This window comes from Eulemur rufifrons, chromosome 10 (assembly GCF_041146395.1).
Source record: "Eulemur rufifrons isolate Redbay chromosome 10, OSU_ERuf_1, whole genome shotgun sequence".
In the NCBI taxonomy this organism is placed as follows: domain Eukaryota; kingdom Metazoa; phylum Chordata; class Mammalia; order Primates; family Lemuridae; genus Eulemur; species Eulemur rufifrons.
The window spans coordinates 31,095,563-31,120,803 of NC_090992.1; the positions used below are offsets into that span (position 1 = coordinate 31,095,563).

Here is a 25,241-nt window from a genome sequence, read left to right on the forward strand (position 1 = left end):
AACTAAATTGCCTGCCAGGAGGACGGAGGTCAGACATGCCTCATCATGCCCCCCTCCCTTCTTGGGGACATCCTTTGTAGCCCATTAACAGGCCTCAGGGTATGTGAGAGGCACCTGCGGGTCCTCAATTTACACAACAAATATATGTCCAGGTGGCTTAACTCTGATAAGCAGCAACTATGTTAAAACATTCCAAACCTTTAGACAAAGTTTCATGTCTTTAACCAATTACAAGCCAAAGAATCTTTAAACCCACCTATAACCTGTAAGCCGCCCCACCCCCCTGCTTCGAGAAGGCCCACCTTTTCGAGCCAAACCAATGTATGCGTCCCACGTATTGATTTATGACTTTACCTGTAACCCCTGTCTCCCTGAAATGTATAAAACCAAACTGTAACCCAGCCACAGTGAGTCCACTTGCTCAAGGCCTCTTGGGTGTGGCTCTGGGTCATGGTCCTCAAATTTGGCTCAGAATAAATCTCTTTAAAATTATTTTGCAGAGTTTGGCTTTGTTTCCGTTGACAAGGCGAGGAAACCTTCCCGCCACTGTCAGTTACCTCCCCCAGGGCCCCCTGCCCTCCCTGCAGAGGCCTCCGTTCTCCCGGGTTGGAAGCACAGGATTCAAGCACTAGAAGGCAGATGAGCAGAGTGGTTAGAAACACGAGCTCCACCACTTCCTGGGTGCGTGACGCTGGGCAAGCAGGTAGCCTCTCAAAGCCTCAGTGTCCCTATCTGTAATTGGAGATGATAAAACAAAACACTCCTCAAAGGGTCACCGTAAACATTACAGGAAACACAGCACGCCAAAGGTAAAATGTGCGGGACAAAGGAGGGCTTAGTAAGTGACGGCGAGTGTTAGTACCAGAGCCTTAAAACACGGCCTCTTAGGTTCTCACAATGCTAGAGTCAGAAGGGAGCAGAGGGAACCCTCACTCCAACCTTTCTTCCCCATTTTTGAGATGACATAACTGAGGCCAGAGAAGAGGACTTGTCCAAGCTCACCGAGGGTACGCAGCCCCTTTCTGCATCCACTCATCTATGGATGAGAAGGGGACACAAACAAAGACATTCTCTGCTTCAGTGTGAGTTTCTGTCTAGGGAGTGGACATTTGCCTGTTTCTTGAAACAGCTAAAGAGCCGTATGAATCCAGAGGTCTGCCCAGAAACAAGTGATGAGGGCCCTGGGCAGCCAATGGGACCGCGCTGGCTTTTCTACCTGCCTGCCTGGGGAGAGCCCCTTCCTCCTCCTGCCCCATGAAAGGCCGCTTTGCCCAAGTGGGGTATTTCCAGCTTTGTGGCTTTCACTTCCACATCTGCCAGGTGGGCGGAGTGTCCTCTTGTGGACGAATCAGATTCCTCCTCAGCACCAACTTCAAGAGGTGAGCCAGGGGTTCTGGGTCCCAGACACACACAGACAGCGGCGGCGGCAGCAGCAGCAGCAGCCTTGGGGAAAGAGCCAGAGCCATGGAAGACCAGCGCGACCTTATCTCCAACCATGAGCAGACGCCCATGCTGACCCAGCGCCCTGGGGCCCCAGAGAGGTACGTGTGAGCACCAGGAAAGCACACAGATCCTGGACTGCACACAGGTGTGCGGGAGGCAGGAAGGAGGACAGCCGGGAGTCACAGAAGGGATGCGTTCAGGCTCCACTCTAACACTCTCTGGGTGACCGTGAGCAAGTCTCCGGCCCACTCTGGGCTTCGATTCCCTTAGAGCAGGGGTTTGGAATCCTCTTTGCGTTAGGCCCCTCCTGAAAATCAGAAGTGAGCCCTGGGTTCTCCGCCTAGAGTTTTATAAAATATCAGGAGCTTCACAGAAACCGTCCCCCAAGCTGAGCCATGAACCCTAGGTTAGAAACCTTGGACTGGATTTTGAAAGTTCCTAGATCCCAGTGGAGAAAGTTTCTCCAAGAGACCGGTAGGAGCAGCTCTTCACAAAGGAGTTCCCTCCTAATCACCTGAGTGGGCCCAGGTGTTTGTACCAAGCAGGTGTCTGTAGAGTGGAGGGAGACGGATGGCTGCCATCACTGAAGGGACCGAGAGATGTTGGGGGGCGGGCAAGAAAGGAGGGACGGGCTCTGGCTAAGTTTCTGGGGCCAAGGCTTGAAGTGAGTTGTGCTCCTGTCTGTGTCCCGCTCCCTGCAAGCAAGAGGCCAGAGGACCCCGGACCCCCTCTCCCAGGCCCAAATGGCCTCACCCGTACGTTTCCTCCCAAAAGGGGCCAGAATACAGCTACCCCAATGCCCCTACTCCCCCAATCTTCAAAAAGTCGTTTGCGATCTACAGGCACTTACAGCTATAGGTGACGTCAGCTGTTGCCAGGCAGAAAGGGGTTTGGGAGAGACACGCAGAGATGTCACGAGGAGCTGTGTTCTGGGGGACGAGGTAACCAGACACAGACTGTTAGAGCAGCAGCCTGTGAAAACCCTGGGGAATCCCATGGCGAGGAGGGAAGACTCCCTTGTAAGGACTGGATTCTGGTCGAGGTTCTGCCACCGTCATGTGTGACCTTGGATAAATCACTGCCTCTCCCTGATTCTCAGTAATAACAACAACAACAATAGCCATACGAGTTCCCATCCACTGTGGACCTGTTTCTAGTACTCAGTTGCTCTTAGTTATTACTACGATTATTTGCCAGACACATAACTAAAGGCTAAACTCAATCTTAATTCTCGCAGTCACCCTATGAGTCGGGTACTTTGATTATCTCTTGTTACAGAGGGGAGGACGTTGAGGCTCATATTGGTAAGTGACTTACCCGAGTTATCACAGCTAGTGAGTGTTGGGGGCAGAATTTGAACCCAGGACTAGTCTTATTTCAAAGTGTGAGCTCACTCCTCCATCTGGCCCCTTTTAGAGGTGTGATTTGTGGGGAGGGGAAGTGGGACCCCTCTAAGCTTAGGCCACCCAGTGAGTTGCAGACCCAGTGGGCTCAGTGTTCAAAGAGGGTGCCCTCTCGTCACAACCTCGCCTGGTTTTCATTTGGTTCAGTTACTGCTTCTAAAACCGGTCCAGCACTGTGCTCAGGCCATTCCAGACGGGAGCCTGTTTGGGAGCCTTTTGTGAACACTTCTGCCCGGCAACATCTGTGTCATGATTCCTGCTAGTTCTGGTTGGCTCGTGACTTTGACCAATTACTTTTTTTTTTCTTTAAATATTTTAGGAGGCTGTGCAAAGGAGGAAATAAAAGGGGGAGGGGATGACAACAGTTGGCACTCTACCAAAACTAGGGGACAGACATTCAAGATTCATAAAGAGGAAGAAACTGAGATGCTAAACTTAACTATTAGCTCCCCTGAGAATAGTACTAAGGGTTATTTATTTATAGAGTGCTAACAGCGTGCTAAGTATGGAGCCAAGAGCTCTACCCTCATTATCTTATTTAACGTAACAGTCTTGGAGTAGATGTGCTTACTCGTTTTAATCACAAGGAGAGCTTGAACCCAGGTGAGACACAAGACGGGGGACTTTTCACCATTTTTACAGGCCAGGCCACCCATTCCTTGGAAAAGCCAAGAAGTAAAATTTGTTTTCCCTTCCTGTCTAGTCTCCTCCCTTTTCCCACGAAGGGTTTTTGCTTTTTCCTTCCAGAATAACTCTTCCTTGGACTGGACCTTAGCTCCGAAAGCACAGAGGGTGGGCAAGCAGAGAGCCCGTGAGAATAAGCCATGCCTGTGACGTCATGTGTTACTAGGCAGACGGGTCCCGTGGAGTCTCCTAAGCCATCCTCGCGGATTGCTGGAGTACACAGGGTGCAGTCTCATCCCGACAATTTCCAATAGTGTCTGCCTTAGTCCGTTTTGTGCTGCTATATAGAACAGAATACCACAGACTGGGTAACAGAAATTTGATTCTCCTAGTTCTGGAGGCTGACAAGTCCAAGATCAAGGCTCCGGCGTCTGGTGAGGGCTTTTCTTTTTGCTGCGTTCGCACATGGCAGAAGGCGGAAGGGCAAGAGAGAACCAATTCCTCCATCAAACCCCGTTACGAGGGCACCTGATCCCGTTCATGAGGAAGGAGCCCTCACAGCCCAGTCGCCTCTCAATAGCACCACTGTGGCAACACCTGAATTTTGGAGGGGACACATTCTAACCATAGCAGGGTCCTAGTGGCCCCTCTGCTGGGGTAGGTTGAGGGAGAGCAGGTCAGGAACTCTGAGGGTCCCGGGGCAGGATCCTTACATCTTCCATACTGTCACATGCACATGTGCCCCCAAAACTGTACCCAGTGTCCACAGCTGCAAGGGCTCCCCGAGGTCTGAGGGTCTGGCCACCCCTCATCGTGCAGATGGCAAGCCCAGGGTGCATGAGAAATTCACACAGGCGCGGGCATCTATACTCCTGTGGAAATCTGCCCCACGCTGGGTGGCTATTACCATTCGAGAACTTCTGTGGTCACAGTGAGGTCTGGCTTCAAAGAAGAGACCACCAGATCCTAGAATCGCAGAGGTGAGGGGTGCCCATGCGAGAGGTGAGGGAATAGAGGCGCAGAGACTGGCAGGGACTTGCTCAAAGACACGTGGAGAGTCTGGGACAGAGGATGTGCCCCAGAGGGGGTGGTGTCCGGCCTGCTCCAGCCCTTCACGGTCCAGTGTTCCCCCACCCCCAAAATGTCGAGCCCACTTCTCCTTTTCAGGTGGGCCACACGCTCTGCTGTCCTGGTCCGACTTCCTTCCCCTTTCTCATTAAATCTGATTCCACTGTGGGGGGTGGGGGGGTGAGGGGTGGGTAGAGGAATAAAAACCCCCTTTCCCTTTAAACGGTAAGTATATACAATTTTTTTTTTTTGGTCAATTAAAAAACAAAACAAGGCTGGGCACAGTGGTTCATGCCTGTATTCCTATCACTTGGGGAGGCTGAAGTGGGAGGGTTGCTTGAGGCCAGTTAAAGACCAGCCTGAACAGGAGCGAGACCCCATCTCCACAAAAAATAGAAAAATTAGCTGAGCATGGTGGTGTGCACCTGTAGTTCCTGCTACTTGGGAGGCTGAGGCAGGAGGATTGCTTGAACCCAGGAGTTTGAGGTTGCAGTGAGCCATGATGATGCTACTGTGCTCTAGCCCAGGTGACAAAGCGAGACCCTGTCTCAAAAAAAACAAAACAAAACAAAACAAAAAAACCCCAACCAAAAAACCCCCAAAAGAAAATTCTTTCCCCTTGAAGGCAGCCCTGATCCTCAGGAGATCCCTGTGGCAACTGGGACCTGGGGAGAACCTGTATCTCCACCCCTCATTGCACAGGTGGGACACCAAGGCCCAGAGAGGACAAGGAACTTGTCTCCATTTAACCTAGGCCCAGGGGCAGAGCTACAGGATTTCTACTTGGGAGGACTTTGGCACATCAGTGGTTGGAACAGTGGTTGACTTCAAGCTACGTTTCCATAGCCAGCTTAAAGTGTGATTATTAGGGGTGCCTTAGGGGGCTGAAGGAGATGGGGGTACACTCCTCCACTCCCAGCCAACTCCTGGGGAAGCCGGGATTCTCCTCTAACCTTTCCCCCCAACCCCTACCAGGAATTGCAACCGCGGAGCCCTGTACACAGGCTTTTCTGTCCTGGTGGCTCTGCTCCTGGCAGGCCAGGCCACCACCGCCTACTTCCTGTACCAGCAGCAGGGCCGGCTGGACAAGCTGACGGTCACCTCGCAGAACCTGCAGCTGGAGAGCCTGCGCATGAAGCTTCCCAAGCGTGCGTGCCCCACTGCCGTCCTGACATCCCCTGCCTACCCCCGCCCACCCCGCTGTCCCTCACCTCGCAGACCCCATTCTTGTACCCAGCTGGGCCCACTGTCCTCTGCCTCTAGTCTGGAATTCCAGCCCCTCTTCCGGGTCTGGGATCTCAGCCCCTGGACCTGGAGACCCTTCTCCCCGAGCACCAGGACCACACTCAAGCTGTGCTCCCTGTCCCCACAGCTCCCAAGCCCGTGAGCAAGATGCGCATGGCCACCCCCTTGATGATGCAGGCGCTGCCCATGGAAGGCCTGCCCCAGGGGGTAAGGACAGCCCGGGCGCTGGGAGGGGAATGTTATCTTGCCTGCATGGAGGACAGGCGCCAAGGGGGGTGGGCAGGAGGTGTCCTAGGAAGAGCCCAGCGGGGGAAGGGTCCTGACTGCTGGGGGAGGAGTAGGGCCCCCTCAGGAAGGAGACGGTACCCCACAGGCGAAGAGCCTCTTGGGGCCAGCCCTGGGAGGAAGCCCAGCCCTCTACTGTTTACAAAGTGCTTCTCAGTTCCCACAGCATCTTTCTGTCCCCGCCCACTCCCAAAGCCCTTGATATCACACACGTATCCGATGTTTCTGTTCACAAAACGGTTTGCTGTTGACAAAGCCCTGGGCAGGAAAGCTTATGCCAGTTTGACCAGTAAGGGCATGGAGGCAGAAGATAAAGTGACTTGCTCAGGCTCCCGTGTTTGGAGGCGGCAGACATGGGCACATCGACTGCCTGGAACTGCAGACTCTTACCCAGACCCCAGCCACGGGCTCCTACTCCACACGCCCTCCTCCAAGGCCAGTGCTGGTAACGCTCTGTTCCTTCCTCCCACAGCCCAAGCAGAATGCCACCAAATACGGCAACATGACAGAGGACCATGTGATGCACCTGCTCCTGGTAAGTGCAGGAGAGCCAGCCGGGCAGCCCTGCCGCCCCCACAGGGCCCTGGCAGGGCGATCTCCAAGGCCTCCACCACGCCTGGCTCACTGTAGACTTCTAGCATGTGCTCTCTGGACTGTTGACGGATGCAAGGGTGGCCCTTAAATGTTATATGCAGTCCAGCCTCTCCTCATTTTTTTTTTGAGACAGAGTCTCGCTCTGTTGCCCCGGCTAGAGTGCCGGGTGTCAGCCTAGCTCATAGCAACCTCAAACTCCTGGGCTCAGGCGATCCTCCTGCCTCAGCCTCCCGAGTAGCTGGGACTACAGGCATGCGCCACCATGCCCGGCTAATTTTTCTATATATATTTTTAGTTGTCCATATAATTTCTTTCTATTTTTTTAGTAGAGATGGGGTCTCCCTCTTGCTCAGGCTGATCTTGAACTCCTGAGCTCAAAAGATCCACCCGCCTCGGCCTCCCAGAGTGCTAGCATTACAGGCATGAGCCACCGCGCCCGGCCTCCCTCCATTTTTGAGATGGAGAAACTGAGGCCAAAAGCTTGGAAGTACCTTAAGCAAGACACCCCGTTTTTCCTCCCTAAACTTTTACTGCATGTCTATTCTGCCAGGGACTGTGCAGGGATCAGGACTCACTGGACCCAGATCCTGAAGCCACAGGATCTCAGGCCAGTGTGGGAGACAGATAAGTGACCAGGTGATGAGGGAGGTGCAGGGGGCTTTGTGAGGAAAGAGGCAGAGGACCCAGTCTAGCTTGGAACAGCCAAGGAAGTCCTCCTGGAGGAGTACGACCTGAAAGATGAGCAGGTACTGCAGGGAGAAGACTGAGGGTCACTGGAAGAGCTGCCCTGGGGTCTTGTAGCTGTGTAGCTGAACTGTCCTCACTTGGCCCCTCCCCTCATGGCTGAGGTCCAGGGTGCAGGCTTGGTGCAGCTCGGGTCCACTCCTCAGAATGGAGCGCCAGGGGAATACAGGCTACACATTTCACCTTGCCTGCCGGGGAGCTCTTTCTAAACATGCTTCCTGCCCTGCCACCCCGCAGAAGGCCGACCCCCTGAAGGTGTACCCGCAGCTGAAGGGGAGCTTCCCAGAGAACCTGAAACACCTGAAGAGCACCATGGAGAGCCTGGACTGGAAGGTAGGTTTCCTTGTACTGGAACCCTCTTTCTCCCAATGTCCCTGGTAGGGCTGGGAAGAAGCGGGCTGAGGAAGCCATTTCAGGAAGCTGGAGGGGGCTTACCAGCACCCACAAAGCCTCAGGTTGCTAAGAGTGCTTGGAGTTGAGGAAGCACCTGGACAACCCCCTTGGGTTTTAAGGGGGAACCAGACTGCAGAGGGACCCCGGGTGTTGGGCCCCTGTCTGGCCCTCTGTTTTTGTCCCCAGGGGCAAAGCCAGGCAGGGCAGGGGCTTGGTGATGGCTACTGAGCCTGACCCCCGACCTTTGGCCCCGTTAGGTCTTTGAGAGCTGGATGCACCAGTGGCTCTTGTTTGAGATGAGCAAGAACTCCATGGAGGAAAAGCCCACTGAGGCTCCGCCAAAAGGTACAGGGAGTGGGAGCTTTGGGGTGCCAGGGCTTCTGCGAGCTCCCTCTGAGCTCTCCTGCAGCTGCAGCGGCTGGGCCTTCAGCACCCCCTGACCCAAGCACCGCGGGAACCTCTCATCCTCTCTCCACTCACATCTGTCGCTCCTTCCTGTCCCTTCTTGGTTTGCTGCCCCCTGGGCCCCGTCTTGTCTGTGATCTGCTTTCCGTCTGTAAGGGCCCACAGGTAGAGGCCTCCCCTCATGAGTGGAGGATGGCACCGCACAAGGTGGCCTGGAGCAAACCCAGCCTGAAACCCACCAGGCAGGAACCCTTGTAATTGCCTTTCCCAGCACTAGCCCCAAAACCGCAGCGAGGGCCTGAGGTTGCACAGCCAGACGGTGCCAGCCAAGGGGGCCTTGGCGTTTTCCACCTCATGGAGAATGTCCTAAACTGCAACCCCCCGTCTCCCCTTTTTTACATGCTGCTATGGTCTAACATAAAGCGCTGTTTTCATCCTGGTGCTGGCTCTAACTAGCTGTGCAACTCTGGGCAAGTCTCTTCCCCTGGGCTTCAGTGTCCTGAAGTGGAAGGTCAATGGCCCACCCCGCCCTGGGCCTCGATTTCTCCAGGAGGTTCAGAGAAGGCACCTCACATGCTATCCCGATCAGCTCCTAGCTGATGCTTGAATTCCCTCTACAACACATGGTAACCCCATTTCTACTTGGGAACTCCTGGCAACAGGAAACAGACATACTGAGGCGTCTACTGCTTTTCTCTAAAGATCAGAATCATAGGTACAATTCCAAACTTTGATGGGCTTTGGGTATCAGAAGAAATCATCAAGTTCTGGAGTGAATTAGACACACTGCCATTCACTTCCTCTTTGATCTTGGACCTTGTTGGGCCAGGCCTCATCTTTCCCATCTGCGTAATGGGTAGAGTGAGTAAAGCCACTTGGGCAGAAGGCATTAGGCCCACAGCAGTGGTGTGTGGGTCTCTGGCTCTGCTGAGACTGCAGTCCAGAGCCCACTCCCTCACTGTCTTCATCATGCCTGTCGCTTCAGTACTGACCAAGTGCCAGGAAGAGGTCAGCCGCATCCCCGCCGTCCACCCAGGCACGTTCCGTCCCAAGTGCGACGAGAACGGCAACTATATGCCGCTCCAGTGCTATGGGAGCATCGGCTACTGCTGGTGCGTCTTCCCCAACGGCACCGAGGTCCCCCACACCAGGAGCCGTGGGCACCATAACTGCAGTGGTAAGCAGTGGCCACTGTGCTAGCGAGAGTCCGAGGACCAGAAAGGACTAGGAAGGTTGAGGGCAAGAGGTCCCCCCTGGAGCACATGGGACCAGGACGCTTGCAATGCAGCTCCCAGGGGGCAGCCACCGTCAGCATGCGTCTAGCCCTTTGTCCATCCACTCACCAGCGCATTCCTCGTCTGTCCATTTATCATCTCTCGTCTTACATCCACGCTTGTCTACATTGTTCATTTATCCTTCCATCTTTCCTCCGTGATCTTCATTCATCCACGCACCGTCCTCCTGCATCCAGGAGTCCTACAGATCCACCCGTCTTTCATCACCCCCTTCCTTGGCCTTGCTCTCCCAAGCCCCCAACCACACCTCTTCGGTGCAGCTGCAGGGGCGTCCTGCCTGCCTCCCCAGCCACTAAGCTGCGCTAGGCCCTCGGGCATCTTGGGCGGGGCAGGCGGCAGGCAGGGAACGATGGATTTGCTCTCCTTTGCAGAGCCACAGGACATGGAGGACCTGTCTTCTGGGCTGGGCTTGACCAAGCCGGAGCCGAGCCTAGGTAAGGGCCCTGCAGACGGGATCTGGTCACCAGCAGCTGGCAGAAGAGGGAGCCTGACCCTGGGCCATTCTCTGACATCCCTGGGATGACCAATTCATAGATGAGGAACAGGGTCGTGGGGGGTACCTGAATCCATGAAGGGCAGTATCTGTACTCGACCAGGGGCAGTGGAGGGTGGACGGTCCTAGATTCTGCAGACCCAGGATGCTGGGGAGGGGCAGGGACAATGAACGGGTGACCCCAACCTCAACTTGCTGCTTCTCTCTCCATAGTCGTGGCGTGAGAACAGCGGAGGCAGTCTCCAGCACCCAGCCAGCCCTGCGCGGCCACAGCTTTTTTGTTCCCCTCTGTCCCCCAACTCTAGCCCCTCCCCTCCCACCTACCCTCACCCCCTGCACCTCATTCCATGAGACTCTGGCGCCTGGCTCTCCGTCATCCTTGGACATGACAAATCAAGTCACAACAGCACAGAGGCAGCAGGGCCCTGCTGCCCAATCCTCACCTGTCAACAGAGACGCAAAGCCCGGGGTGGACCGAAAGCTAGGCAGACCCTCATTTCTGACATCACAGCAACCTCCAACATGGGGCTCTGAGATCCCATGGACGAGGTGGAAAGGCACAGGGAAAAGGGACAACCCTACCCCTACCCCAGGCTGGACACATTTGCTGCCCACCTCTCCCCAGCATCACTCCCCAAGGGACAGCTCAGCCTCTCCACCCACGACCCTCCTCACTCTCTGCCAACCTAGTGCCCTCTGCTCAGCCACGCTTGTCATCACCCTCAGGGCCTCAGCTCATGTAAGAATAAAAGGTAGTGAGTAGAACACTCCGGCTCCTGGCTCTTCTGTCGGTATCTGGATGTTTACCCCAAGGAGGTAAACGAAGGCCCTAAATTCAGTCATCCGGTGGGAGAACGCAGCCCAAGGAGCCCAAACAGAGATGCCTGTGGGGCTATAGTCTTTGGACACAGACACACCTGGCTGCATGTTTAACACATACATGCAAAGAAATAGGCCCTTGCCTACAGTTTTTTAAGCACAAGTTCCTCTTGGTCAAGCTTTCATTTTCCCATGTCCCCAATTTCATTTCTATACTAAGAACAGTGCGAGTGTGATGACAGATGGCAGCCGACGTGGGGCCCCCGTGTCAGGGACGGACAGGCGGTGGGGGACTGTGCAGAGCTGGGTGCCCGTGCCCGCCGAGGGCCCGGCTGCTCTTCAGCTCTCACTGGCTGCTGCTGGGAGAAAGCACAGGCCCTGCTGCCAGATTTGCTGACCTTTCAAGAGGAGCCAGAAATCCAGAACATCAGTGAAGTTGCTCCATTTTTAAGTCTAAAGACGTGCTGTGGGTCAACGAGGATGCTACTGTGCAGCCTCTGTTCTAGACCAACAGGCTCGCAGGGCAGAGAGGCTACGGTGGGGAGGGCCCGGCCCAAGGCCCTGGCTCAAGGGCGCAGCTGGAAGCCAGCGGTGTCTCCAGCCCAGCGTTCCTTTTCTGCACGGCCCTGGCTGTCTCTAGCAAAGAGCTACGAGCTTTGGAGAAATCTCCAGGTCCTCTGGTACTCCACACTGCTCTGGGCCCAGGGAAGGGGGCCTTTGCATTTCCAGGTTGGAATAGCAAGAGACACCCTTTGCTACCCCCCACCCACAGCTCCATCCACACCCAAGCCACCGCCAAGTCCCGTGGACATCACCCGACGTGTCTTTCCAGTTCATGCACCTCTTGCCCTTGCCACCACGGAACCATCGCTACCTGGAAGTGAAGCCATCTCACTCCTCATTGGTTTTCCTGCTGTTGCTGTACCTGCCACAGCTATCCTCCCCCACGAGCCTCGAGAGCCGGCCCCCAAGGTGGCTCCCGCTGTCCCCTTCCATTTTTTGCCTCTGGGTGTTTGCATGACCTACTCTGGATTCGGGAAGCCAACCGTGACCCTCCCTCAGCTCTCCTTTAGCTTAGATGCCACCTCTTCCAGGACGCCTTCCCCACCAATGCCTTACCCGGGGTGCTTCCCCAGTCTTTCTCTGGCAAACTGCCCGTCCTACCCGCCACAGAATCCCAGAGCCTCGATGCGCAGTCAAGGAATCCTGGGTGTTGGCCAGACTGCCCCTTCCACGGGTAAGCCAACTGCAACGCGCCTGCCCCAGAGGCACTAGAACTTGCACCTCTCCCTCAAGTCTTTTATTTTCTGAGTAAAAAAAAAAAAAAAAAAAAAAGAAAGAAAAAAAAAAAAACCCCAACACAACCAAAAAAACTGACAAAAGGAGGACAAAGCCTCGGGATGCGCCAGAGACCACGTGGCAGGAGATGAGCTGCAGGTGGGGCCGAGCTGGGTCTGCAGAGACTTCCTTGGGCGGAAAGTCCTGAGGCCTTGGGCATTTGGGGTTTGCCAGGGGAGAGGCGGGTCATTTAGAAAAATATATATACTGTACACATCTATACGAAGCGCCCTGTGGTGGGGGCAGGCGCGGCCGAGGTCACGGGAGCCGGGCCCACTTTCTTCTGGGACCAGCCTCCCTGCAGGCTCACTGGCTTGGCCAGCACGGGGACTCTGCAGCTGGCCATCGTCTTCTCTGGGAGGGAAGTTAAAAATTCAGTTCCAACCCATGGCGGGCAGAGGTAGGCCGAGGTCAGAGGTGTGGGACGGTCACCACTTGGCTAAGAGATCTCTGGGGGAAGGAAACACATTCAGATGTAAGATTTTTTGACCTGTTTCTTCATCAAGGACAATAAAACCTGGCATCTCCAATGCAGGGGAGGGGCATTAACTAACCACAGTGGCCGTTTGTTAGCGCTTGGTACACCCTGGGAATCGGGCTGAGTGCGTCAGCGTTTAGCGACGCATAAGCCTCACCAGCAGCCTCGGAGGCAGGTTCTGTGTCAACCCCCATCTACAGGAGGGTGGGTGACACCGGCCAGCGCAGCCAGTGGAGCAGTTAACTCTGTCACCACCACCTGGTGGGGCCTTTCCTCCACAGGGAGGCAGAGATTATCACGGCTCACCCCGAGCAAACCATCTTCCTTCCCGAGAGGAAATGCCCAACGTTACAGGATCAAAAGGAAAGAAGCCGGACAGGCGCGAGGGAGAGACCAGGCTGTACCCAACCTCACCTACACACAGGTGCCACCCCGGCGCCCACCCACCAAGGCAAGCACAGCGCCTTCACTCAGGGCATGCTTGCTGTCAACCACTACCCTTACAGTTCTGGATCCTTCTGCTGCTGCAGTGCCGGCTCCAGACATCGGCCCGCTGGCCTCACAGGAATGGAACCCCTTCCCCGCCTATGGGGTCAGGTCCGCCTGGCTCTCTGGGACCACAGTGGGTGCCGGAGCTGCCCTCCCGCCCCGAATGCCCAGGGCTGGTCGGGAAGCGCAGTACCTGCGCCTGGCGCCTGTGCCCTCACACGGTCGGCTCTGCCGTCTTCTTCTGTGAGGAGGGAAGCGAGAGAGGCTCTCAGACCTGCAGCTCCTCCCCACCCACTGCCGTCCCGACCTCCTGAGCACCGGCGGCTCCTCCTGAACAGACACTGGGTCTGCAGGGGCCCCGGAGGGCAAGGGCAGCGTCTCAGGTGGCCTCCGGGAGGGAGCCCAGGGCTCTGCAGCAACAGACGTTCAGCTTTGAACACAGCTGCAGCCTCGCCGGCCGCGGCCGTGGTGACAACTTCAGCTGTGTCTAAGGTGCTGGGCCCCGGGCTGTAAAGGCAGCCCCTGTTCAGGGCATCAGGCTGTGACACCCATGACTAGACACGGTGGGGAACCCCTGCCAGCCGGGACACACACAGCCCAGGCAGCGTTTCCTCTCACCTGGCAACCTGCAAGCCTACTGTTCTCCCTGTCCCCTGTCCCTGGGGAGACACTCCCCCTGTCCCAGCATCCTTCTACCTCACAGACAAGACACTTCCATGGCTTCTACATGCTCAGGGGAGGGGACATGCCCTCCCGGCCTCTTTCCTAGTGTGTCACAACGCACGAGGTCCCCCAGCAGACCCACAGCATGGAGAGTGAGCAAAGACTGGGTCTGCCGTGTGGCAAGAGCTAACATTCTCCCTGGGGGTTTGGTTTGGGTTCCTTTTCTGGCCTGAGGACCCCCCCTTCCCCCGCCCCTGAATTCATTCTACCTTTTTCTTCTTTTTCTTCTGGACTGGTAATTCAGGGTCTTTGGTTGAGGTCTTTTTTGCTTTCTTCTTCTTTTCCTTTTTTTCCTTGTCTTTTTTTTCTGAGGGAAGAAAGTAAACTTCCTGAGCAACAGATGGTGGTCTTGAGTGTTGGCAACAATGTCGGGAGGCACCCAGGGACAGGGCTCCAGAGACCCTACACCTCACCCTGCCAGCTCTGCCCACACCATGGGGAGCCATCAGCCACGGTGACCATCCCAAGGCCAGCATGCCTGCCCCTCAGGGGCCAGCCTCATGACTTCTGTCCCATCCATGGACCATCTGGACTAGGACTACTTTTTCTTTTTGAGACAGGGTCCCTCCCACTCTGTTGCCTGGGCTAGAGTGCAGTGGCATGATGATAGCTCACTGCAGCCTTAACCTCCTAAGCTCAAGTGATCCTCCTACCTCAGCCTTCCAATTAGCTGGGACTACAGGCACACCTGCAGTCACCACGTCTGGCCAGTTTTTGAAATTTTTTTATAGAGACTGAATCTTGTTATGTTGCTCAGGCTGGTGTCAAAACTCTTGGCCTCCTGCCTCAGCCTTCCAAAGTGCTGGGATGACAGGCGTGAGCCACCGTGCCTGGCCTGGATGAACTACTATCATTTTTCTCTAAATTAACTCACTTCTAAAAACTCCTGCACATTTATTTAAAAAGGACACTACCTGGCCGGGCATGGTGGCTCACGCCTATAATCCTAGCACTCTGGGAGGCCGAGGAGGGAGGATTGCTCTAGGTCAGGAGTTCAAGACCAGCCTGAGCAAGAGCAAGACCCCCTCTCTACTAAAAAATAGAAGCAATTAACCGGACAACTAAAAATATATAGAAAAAATTAGCTGGGCATGGTGGCACATGCCTGTAGTCCCAGCTACTTGGGAGACTGGGGCAGTAGGATTGCTTGAACCCAGGAGTTTGAGGCTGCTGTGAGCTAGGCTGACGCCATGGCACTCTAGCCCGGGCAACAGAGTGAGGCTTTATCTCAAAAATAAAATAAAATAAAATAAATAAAAAGGACATTATGTATCCCTATTAGAAGTGGGAATCTAGCACAGTTCTGAGCACCAAGGAGCCGCATGTCCTGCTCTAAGGGTGCCTGGGTCTCGCTCTAGAATGCGCTGGTTCTCTGGGCATCTACACAGTCTGTCACCTCTTCGCCACCACCCAGGGCAGTGCTGAGCGCTGCCTACATCTATGACCCCGAGTGCCTCTACTGTTGAGCCACGGTTTTCTACCTAGAAAATGGGAATGAAATATCACCTACTGGACAGGGCTGGCATGAACATTAGACGGACTACTATGTGCAGAGTCTGGCACAGAGCTCAGTAGGGGCCACTAGTACCACCGAGGGGAAACTGATGTCTAGAGAGGACAGGGCTCGAGATGGGGACTCAGGCATTCTGGTTCTTGGTCCCTTCTGTACCCAGGGAGCTGGCTGGAGAAGCAGGTTCCCCCAAGATCTGCTGACTTGGCCTGGGGGGAAAGAGGACAGGATTCCCTGTCCTTACCCAGGCTATAGCCTGAGCCTGGGCCTTCCAAAAGCCTGAGGCTGAAAACGTGACTGTTGGGTGCCGAGAGTGAGCACTCTGGGCTCTGGGAGCCTCCCCGACAGCGCTGGTCCAGATGCTCTGGAATCTAGTCCTGGCTTTGCCGCTAGCTGAAGCCCGGGCCTGGACAAACGACTGTTTCCCTTCTATGAGAGGAATGAGACCAGGTGCTGGCTGAGGGTCCCTCCCGCCCCACTGGGGTACCCAGCAGCCCTTGGCATGGGCCTGGGGAAGCGCAGTCACTTACTCTTGTCGGATTTCTTCTTCTCTTTCTTGGTCTTTGGGTTGCCTTGATCGCCACCCTCCACCTTTACCACCCCCTTCGGAAGCTCCCCTTTTGGCTTGTCCTTGGCCCCCTGGGAGCCAGGAGACCCCTTCCCCTTCTTCTCCTTGACGTCACCACTTGCTCTGTCTTTCTTTGCTTTCCCCTTGGAAGTCACGGAGGCCTTTTCTGGGGACACAGCACCCTCCCCGCCTTCCCCAGTGGCCAGCTGTTTCTTCTTCTTGCTCTTGGGGGCCTTGGTAGCCAGCTGGTCTCCTGACAGCTTACGCTTGCGGCCCTTCTTGCTGCTCTCCTTGGTGGCATCCGTGGCCGCCTTCTTTTCCTGCTCCAGCAGCTCCGCAAGGACCTTTGCCACCGAGGCCTGCACCTGGGCCTCACTGAGGGGCCAGGCCTCTCCCAGGAGACGCTGGGTGATGTCGTTCTGCAGCGCCAGTGTTGATGCCTGGGGGTTCCCGGCCCCCTTCTTGGACTTCCGGGGCTTCTGAGGCACGGTGCCTGAAGCGGCCTCTTTTTTGCCTATGGAGAGAGAACTTGGGGTTACGGATCTGGGAGAGTTGGAGGACAGATTTTATGGTATGTGAGAGCTTAGGGGGTACAGCTCCCCCTTTTCTTACAGTGGCACAGATGGGGACAGCAAGGCCCAGCAGTCACTCTGTCCCACCCAGTCTCCTAAGCTCACACTTTCCTACCAGCTGCACACCCTGATCTCACTTCTAACTTAAAGCTTTTTCCTTTTGTCTCCTCACCAAAAACCCCCCTCAAGTTAGGGCTGGGGACAGAAAACAACTCTAGAATGTTAATGAGCCTGAAATCTGTCAACGAGCTGAAAGGTCAGGGAGATGGCGTCCAGAGCTGGGAGGAAGGGGACCTGGTTCTACCAACTCTCCATGTGATCCTGGCCAGGACCCAGCTCCTCCCTGGGTCTCAGTGTCCCTGCCTGCAGGCTGAGGGTTAGATGAACAGTGGCCCTCCCCCTCTGCTCTACACTGTAGGTTTACAATAAAATGCAGGCCATGCAGACACTCAGCTCATGCCTGCCCACGCGGCCCTTCCTGGCCAGGGGTCCGGCGGGCCAGGGGGCGCTGGGAGCAGTGCATATGCACAAGGTGGCTGACTAAGCAGGTTTACCGCCTGCCAGAGCGACTTCTGGTGCAGCCTTTGTTTAGAATTTTCCACGCCTCTGCTTGCCTTTGATAATTGTGTGCTGACTACATGTGTAAAAAAAACCTTCCACAGCCCCCTCTAAAATGTCTCCTTGTCGCACCCGCCTCTCACAGAGAGCACTGGGGAAGAAAGTGAGCAACGGCTCCTCTTCTGACCCAGCACGGGGCAGGCTGCAGCCGGAAGCCCAGGACTGGGTCCCATCTCTGCCTTAACTTCCCAGGTGACCCAGGCAGTTGTGTGCCCCATGCTGGGCCTCATGGGCACAACGCTCCTACACAGCAGGCTCTGAAAGGTGGCCCAGTGCTTTGGCTCTGGAGGTGTTCGTCTTAAGAGGGGTCCAGGCAGGCACACCGTGTCACACAAGGCTGGGGACTGCTCCTGCCATGTGCAGTGAGCCCTGACAGCGCCTCTCAGCATCATGTAGGGTCTCCAGCAACTTCTGGCTCCGGACTGTGGTGGGCCAGGGGAAGTGGGCGGGGCAAGCTGAGCAGAGGGCCCCAGGATGGATGGAGGCCCAGTTCTGTCCTTTGGTGATTCCTCATGAGGGGACGAGCTGTCTGGAGAGGGGCTGGGGAGGGCACAGTTGGCCCTGGCAATCTCTTTCCCCAGAGCCCACTTCTCTGCTTCTTGTCTGCAAACAACCCAAGACACCAAGGCTAGGGAACCTCTAGAGCTGTCTCGGATGTGCCCAATTCAGATACTTGCTTCTTAGCTCTGGTAGAGTCAGGGACAGTGGAAGCCCCAGGCTGGGTGACTTGAGTACTCCAGTCTGCCCTCCCAATAGCATGTGACCATTTTCTGTGCATGCCACGCCTCGATACAGACTGGATGCATCAACCTCTGCTGCGTCTGGTTAAGAAACAGAGAGCCCAGCGTGGCCAGGGGCTTGTCTAAGGCCTTGGAGCGAGTCAGAACAGCTCTGGGGCCAGTCCATTGCTGGCGTCTCTTCCATGCGCTGGAGATTCCTCCAAACATAACTCTCAGCCTTTTGTCTGCTACCCTCCAAGTCCCCACTCCCCACACCGTGAGCCCATTTGCTGCAAAGAAAAGTCAACAAGGAAGGCCAGAGAGCGCCAGGGCCTACTGCATAAGCCAAGGTGCCGCTTCCTCTAAGGCAGGGGCTACCCTACCGGTGCATCAGCACCCCCAGGGCTGGATAAACACCAACCTCCAGGCTGTCCCAGACCATGGCAGCCGGACACCTGGGCATGGGGCCCCACCTACACTTTGATGAGCACCCCCAGGCCCAATGCGTGGCCACAGGTCTCACTGTCTCCAGCCAGACAGGACCATGCTGGTGGGACTGTTGCTGAGGAAGGGAAGAGGGGGCCCACAGCCTTGTCCCTCCATGTCCTGTGTCTCTCCTGCAGCCCTCAACTCACCTGTTTTAAGGGATGTGATGTCTGCTGCCTGTTGGGGCTCGGCCTCCCGCTTGCCATCTGGGTCATCTTTGATGGCCGGAGTCGAGGAAACTGAGGGGTTGGAGTCTGGCCTGGGAATGGCCTTTGAGGCCTGGGAATTGGCTGGGGTTAGTCCAGGGGTCACATAACCTGAGAGGAGAGACTGAAGAAGCCCAGTGTGAAAGAGGCCGCACCCCCACCCCACCCAGCCCCCCAGGCACAGTCTGCAGCCAGAAAACCAGCCCAGGGACTAGGATGGGTCCTGCCCAGTCAGTGCAGATGGGGGGGGGGGCACTAAGGCCCAGAGGGGGACTTCCTGAACTATTTGAATTAATACACTTTTTAGACACATTTAAAAAGAAAATTTCTTAATGCAAACAGAAAATCACTGGCACTTGCCACATATAGACACCTTAAGAGAAATCTGATAAAGAATGTTTTTGTCGAGTATCACCTAGAATCAAAGTCAATCCTTTCCACTGAGCCCAAGGGTTAAGTGCTCAGAAGGTTAAGTACTCCCAGCTCTACTCCGAATAGAGCCCTGGAGGAGGAAACAGCCTGGCTGGGCCACACCTGGTGCCCTGCAGACATGACCTTGCCCCAGGCCCCTGGGAAGAGGGAGGGCCCAGCCCCATGCCCTGAGGGACCAGCTGGATGGCAGCTGGACCTGGGTGCTCTAGGTCCAAGACTTTGGAGGCTGCCAGTCCTCCCCCTTGCGGTTACCTGGGAAGGCGCCACCAGCTCATCCTCACTGGACTCTGTGGTCTCCTCCACCAAAGTCTCCCTGCTGGAGGTGGCTGGACCTACAGGAGAAGCACAGGTATCCTGCTGGCGGTCTTGGGTGGCCCCTGCCAGCCAGGCAAGGCAGGGCCTTCAGGAGGGCTCCGTGAGGCCCTGGTCTCTACCCTCCCGCCCAAGGCTTCCTACTGCTTCCCACAAAATCCAGTGCTGTTCACAGCATCCTAGGTGAGACACCTGAATGCCAAAACCTTCATTTCTAATTCTCGAGGCCCCACTTACATTTCCCTGCTCTCCTCTGCGGGGGAGGCAAGGCCCTGAAGCTTTGGGGAATCAGTGAAGGGAGGCTGGTATCAAAAAGCTGAGTGGCCACACAGCAAAGCAGGTCTCTGACCATCTGGACAGATCCCTCACGGAGCCGCACGGGGGGAACTGGGGAACTGGGGCCCAGTGCAGGAGGACCTGCCTAAGGTCACAGGACAAGTTGAGTTGCAGAGCTGAGGCCAGAACCCAGGATGCCACCAGGCTGCATCTCACCCCTTTCCCGGCACCCTCACCTGGCTGCTGGGCCGACTTGGCCACCGGGGGCCCTTCAGCATCCTCCTCGCTCCCTGAAGAGCTGTCGCTGCTGTCCTCACTGTCATCTGAGCTCCCGGGGGCTTTGGCCTTGGGGTGTCCCAAGGGAGTGGTTGTGGCCTGCTGGCTGTCAGGGAGCTTGGGTTTTTTGGGATTGCTGGTCACTCCGGTCTGGACAGGGATGCTCTGGGAAGCCGTCACAGGGAATGTTCCTACAGCACTGTCAACCTAATTTGGTGAAATGAGAAAGAGTGGAAAAATTAGGGTGAGAAAGTTCTGGTCCTTCCTGAACACCCCAAGAGGGCTAGGCACCGTGCTGGGTGCGTCACACATTTGCTCCTTCTCACACGACTCTCCAGGAGCGTACTGTAAATTCCGTCACACGGACCAGGCCGCTGAGGCCTGGGCAGGTAAACCCAGGGCTAAAGTCACAGGCAGGGAGGTGCTGGTGCCAGGGTTCAGGGCCACGTCTGTGCCTTCCCTTCCATACTCTGCGGCAGGGATGAAAGATGAGCTGAGCCTGGCCTCCGGTAGCAGGGCTGGGTGGGCCTGCTTCCCCTGGCCCCCAAGCTCACCTCACTTGAAGACGGGGTCCTACCAATAGGAGGCTGGGCCTCACTGGCTTCCTAGGCAAGGACCTGGGTCAGTGGGAGGGAAGCTGGGTTCCTCTTTGTCACCTGTGGGCAGCAAGAGGCAGCCTAGAGACTCACAGGTCCTTGGCATGCCATCTGTGCCACACCCTGGTCAGGTACTGTCTGGGTCGCAGGAGCCATGATGCTGGGATATGGGACTGAGGGGCAGTCGAAGGGGCAACGTCACCATCTGGGCAACAAAATGGGTGGCAGGCTTCAGGCTATGAGCAAATCACACTGTTCTCAAAGAGCACAAAGACTCAGGGAAGGGAAGCAGCTCAGGCCCCACTGGGGGCCGCACCACTCAATCTGTGTCTTCCTCAGGGACAAATCTCTAACCTGGTGGCCCCCCTGGTGCCACTCCTACTTCCTATACTCACCAGCAGCCAGGACTTAAGAAACTGGCGTGACCCCTTGATGAGAGCCTCCAGACCTCCCACTTCCCTTCAGATGTGGCACATCCCTTGCCATGGCCTGTACCCTTCTTGCTACTCCAGCCAGCTGTCCCCCAAGTGTGTCCCCAGAGGGCCCTGGCACCTGGAGCTTCCCTGCCTGGAGGGTGCCGGCTCATCCTGTAACTGCTGCGTCCCCAGCTTCACTGTCACCGCCTCAGGGAGGCCTTCCTGCCCATCTTTCTAAAGCAGATCACCCTGTTATTCTCTAGTTTACGCTGTTTCCTTCAAAGCCCCTGCCAGCTGGTGAGTACTTTACTTATATTTTGGTTTCCTTATGTAATGGCTGCCTCCCTGCTGGCTTGGGAACCCATGAGGGCAGAGGCCCTCCCTGTCTTGTTCCTGCCGGTTCCCCAGGGCCTGGCATGGACAGATGCTCAGCACCATCTGCTGGGTGAAGGGCCTAATGGACAGCCACAGCCCAGCCACCCACCCAGCACTCACGCACCCAGAAGCTCTTCTTGGGCTGGAGTCTGTGGTGAGCCCAGGGAGCCCAGCGAGTGGGTGGCACACCACCCCTCTGAGCAGGGGATGTCCACCCCCTCAGCCCACTCCAGCTCGCTCCTGCCCCTCAGAAAAAGGGGATGGGGTGTGCAGTGGGCTTCTGCCTCTCAGTGGGCTAGGAAACCAAACCTATATGGCCCAGAGAGCAAGGACCTGGGAGTCAGAAGACCCAGCCTTGCCCAATCCTGCTCTAGCCACAGCCCTCTGGGGGTGGGAGTGGGCACTCAGTTTTATGGTCTGAACAATGGGCCATTAACCCTACCCTCCCAGCTTCTAAATTTAGGCACAGAACAAATAAAATTGCACTGAAAATCGTGAAGCCTGGGAAGAATGTTAAAGTTGCTATTATAAACGCTAAAAATGGCAACTTTTGTTCATGGCATTTCAAAACCAGGAGGAAAACAAAAATCAAAAAGCCTAACCAGGCCAGGCGCGGTGGCTCACACCTGTAATCCTAGCACTCTGGGAGGCCAAGGCGGGTGGATCATTTGAGCCTAGGAGTTCAGGACCAGCCTGAGCAAGAGCGAGACCCTGTCTCTACTAAAAATAGAAAGAAATTACATAGACAACTAAAAAAAATATATACATAGAAAAAATTAGCCAGGCATGGTGGCGCATGCCTATAGTCCCAGCTCTGGGAGGCCGAGGCAGTAGGATCACTTGAGCCCAGGAGTTTGAGGTTGCTGTGAGCTAGGCTGACACCACGGCACTCTAGCCCGGGCAACAGAGTGAGACTGTCAAAAAAAAAAAAAAAAAAAGGCCCAGCCATGTTGAAATCTGATGAGGGACTCAAGGTGCAGGGCTGGCCCCACTTGGAGGCTGTACTCCCAAATTTCTCTTCCTGACAACTCAAAGGTGATTCGAGAAGCCAGCACCAGGGCTGTAGCCAGAGGCCAGGAGAGCCTCTGGCCGTGGGGGTGACTGTGGCAGGAGAGGGGCCCCCACCCTGCCGGCCTGCATGGCCCTCCCTTGCCCAGCAGGTGGTACCTGAGTAGCTGGTCCCTCCTGTTTCTTGCCATCTGACACCCGGCTGGACTCCTTGCTGTTGCTGGCCCCAGCAACGCTGGCTTTGGGGGTTGTCCGTGGGTGAGTGGCGGACACAGTCACGTTGGTTCTAATGGCTGAAATGGAGTGGGATGGGGGCACATCAGGGCACAGAAGCCCCACAGCCGCCTTAGCAGTGACAAAAACCTGAATTGCCAGCCCTTCCTGGGGACTTGGCACTGTGCTTAAGGCTACAGAGGTAGAAGCTTGTTTGTTCCCCTCCCCAAGCCTCCTGGGTACGAGATGTCACCACGTGACAAGGCCCAGGGAGCTCAAGTGGCTGCTGTGGCAGTGACCCCAGGCTTTCTCTTCTCCTCTCTCAGCTGGCCAGGCTGCTACTCCTGAGCAACAGGCTGCAGCACTGGTGCCAGATGACTCTCCCTGCAGTTAAAACAGTCTCTCCTGAGACCCCCCCCCCCCTGGTTATCTGCAGAGGCTGTTACACCCATGTTCACTGAACAATTTATAACAGCCAAACCCCCCCAGAAACAAAACCCCTCTGCTTCCTCCAACATGGCACTGGCTACGTAAACTGTAGTATGCTCATGCAAAGGACTTCTCTGTGGCCAGTAGAAAAAGCTCCGGTATCCCAATGTATCTAGTAAAGGCTACTGAGCATTATATACAGGATAGTCTCACTTTAAACATACACACATAGGTTTCTGTAAAGTTACCATTGCTCCAATGTTAACAGTAATTATTTGGGGCAGTGGGATTAGAGGTGGTATTCTTTCCTTTGCACTAATCTGTATTTTTAAATTCTCCTACCAAGATCAAGTATGATTTCCTCTTAAAAGTGTTACAGTAACAATAATAGTACTATTAACCATTTTCCTGTTATCACTGGTGGAATCACAGATTCTCAGAATTCAAAGAAGCCAGATGTGGTCCTATCTTCTCCCACTGATAGATGAAATCCCTCTCTGCAATGTCTGCTTAGATGACCTAACCCCTTTACATGCCACCAAAGACAGGAAGCTCACTACCACCCTGCCTGGCTGTTCCACATTCAGTCAGTTGTTACAGAGCTTTCTTAGACTATGTAGGAATTCGGTCCCTGCAGCTTCTAGCCACTGGTCTGGGTTCCATGCTTGGAGCTGGCACTGAAAAGCCCTGGCAGTTAGTCCCTCAGAACTGCAGGTCTGACCAGACCCTAATCAGGATGGCCAACACAGGGCCCAGAGATCCGGGCCCAAGCCCCTCCTGACCAACACCTTGTTATATGGCTTGGCCAGTGTCCTCTCCCTTCTGGGCCTCAATGTGGGGCAGTGCTGGCAGCCCCCCAAGCCGAGCCTGGCAGGTGCAGCAGGGTCAGCACTGTGTAGGGGCCATGCTCACCAGGAGTCAAGCACTGTGTAGCAGGGATCATGTCCTCGTCCTCGCTCTCGGAGGAGGAACTCTTGGCTGTGCTCTCCGAGGCCCGGGCCTTTCTCGGGGTGCTCGCAGCCTGCGCTAACGCGGGGGTAGCAGCTGGGCCAGCTGGACTACGATTAGGGTCGACAAAAATCAGAGGGGTTTTAATCACCTTGAAAAACAAAAACAAAACATAATCCCCCAGTGATTAAAGGCTTGGCCAGGGGAAGGGGAAGATAGGGTAGGGGAGGGTTTTATAAGGCAAGGGGTCCGCAGAGCTTGGGGGCAGTCAGAGGCCATTCCAGCTGCCCAGGGCACTTGCAGCCCATGCACCTGCTAAGACCCAGCACCCCACCTGACCCTCACAGTGAACCATGGGCAGCAGCATAGGCACCACCGTACAGGTGGGAAAACCGCAAGTCCACAGGGAGGAAGGGGGCCGCCCAAGGACACAGTCTGCTGGAAGCAGAGCCAGGGCCAGATCGTCCAATTTCACCTTCTTTACTCTGGCTGACTTCAGGGACATCCACCTGCTGGGTGCGGGGCTCTAAGCAGGGTTTCCCAAGGCTGCTTGGCCAGAGTATACGATTCACCCAGGGAGGTGTTTCCAGTCTAGTTGCCCCCCTCCCCCCAGCCCAGAGACTGATGCAGCCCTCCTGAGATGTGGCCCAGGGGGCAGCTCCCCAGCTACACCGACCCAGTTTCTTCAGCAAATAAACTGCACGTGGGAAACACAGGGAAGGTGGGTAGAACCAACGGTTAAGACTTAAGGGACTTAGAACTCAGTGTAGTATGTGGCCTTTAATTGGACTCTTACTTGAACACACCAAACATAAAAATACCCTTCATGAGACAATTGAGGAACTGGGGACAGTGACTGGGTAGTTCGATTTCTCAGGTGGGATGCTGTGCTTTAAAGAAAAAGTCCCTATCGTTTGGAGCTGCACACTGCAACCCTGGTGGATGAGATGACACGCCTGAGACTGGATTCAAAGTAATCCAGGGGCGTTGGCAAACGGAGTGGAGGGTTTGCATGAAACGAGCCTGCTCAGGAGTTTGTAACTGTTGCGGCTGGGGACGGTACGCGGGGGTTCTTTACATTATTCTATCTTTGGGAATGCTTTAAATTTTCCAATAAAACAGTAAAGGAAAAAGAGAGAAGGCAGCAGCAGCAGCTCCCTGGTACCCTACAGGCCAGTCTGGTTGGGAAGGGCAGCTCCCCGAACACGCCCACGGTATGCCCGGTGGACTCCAGGTCAGTTTCCTTCCGAAAAGCCCCGGCTAATGAGCGCGTGTAACCGGGAGCCAGGGAGCTGGGCAAGTCCATCTTCCACTCCCCAGATGTCAGACCTGCTTCGATGCTGCTCCCGCTGGCCAGCGGGGAGACTCGGGGCAGGAGAAGCAGGGGGCTGCCCCGGCCAAGGGAGGGGCGGGGGCAGGTCTAGGACCCAGCGTCTGTCTGT

General features: G+C 55.6%; 2 protein-coding genes across 4 annotated transcripts in view; one reads left to right on the plus strand and one right to left on the minus strand.

Moving 5' to 3' along the window:
* Window positions 1-1,245: 1,245 nt before the first annotated feature.
* CD74 (CD74 molecule) lies at window positions 1,246-10,753 on the plus strand. Of its 2 annotated transcripts, XM_069483924.1 has the most exons (9): window positions 1,246-1,541; window positions 5,514-5,686; window positions 5,911-5,990; window positions 6,541-6,603; window positions 7,644-7,739; window positions 8,057-8,144; window positions 9,190-9,381; window positions 9,871-9,933; window positions 10,206-10,753. In XM_069483924.1, the coding sequence occupies exons 1-9, from the start codon at window positions 1,465-1,467 to the stop codon at window positions 10,214-10,216; spliced, it is 843 nt and encodes a 280-aa protein (XP_069340025.1). In that variant the 5' UTR covers window positions 1,246-1,464; the 3' UTR covers window positions 10,217-10,753. The 2 variants fall into 2 exon arrangements, with proteins under 2 accessions (XP_069340025.1, XP_069340026.1); XM_069483925.1 differs by lacking the exon at window positions 9,190-9,381.
* A 1,423-nt stretch (window positions 10,754-12,176) lies between these two features.
* TCOF1 (treacle ribosome biogenesis factor 1) overlaps window positions 12,177-25,241 on the minus strand; it is a 37,101-nt gene continuing 24,036 nt past the window's right edge. For both annotated transcript variants that reach the window (XM_069483927.1, XM_069483926.1), the window contains exons 18-26: window positions 23,764-23,950; window positions 22,369-22,502; window positions 19,775-20,021; window positions 19,203-19,282; window positions 18,462-18,642; window positions 15,880-16,431; window positions 14,049-14,146; window positions 13,310-13,357; window positions 12,177-12,599 (exon numbers count right to left, since the gene is read on the minus strand). In XM_069483927.1, the coding sequence (XP_069340028.1) occupies window positions 13,331-13,357; window positions 14,049-14,146; window positions 15,880-16,431; window positions 18,462-18,642; window positions 19,203-19,282; window positions 19,775-20,021; window positions 22,369-22,502; window positions 23,764-23,950 (1,506 nt within the window). In that variant the 3' untranslated portion in view covers window positions 12,177-12,599; window positions 13,310-13,330. The remainder of the gene's footprint in view (window positions 12,600-13,309; window positions 13,358-14,048; window positions 14,147-15,879; window positions 16,432-18,461; window positions 18,643-19,202; window positions 19,283-19,774; window positions 20,022-22,368; window positions 22,503-23,763; window positions 23,951-25,241) is intronic.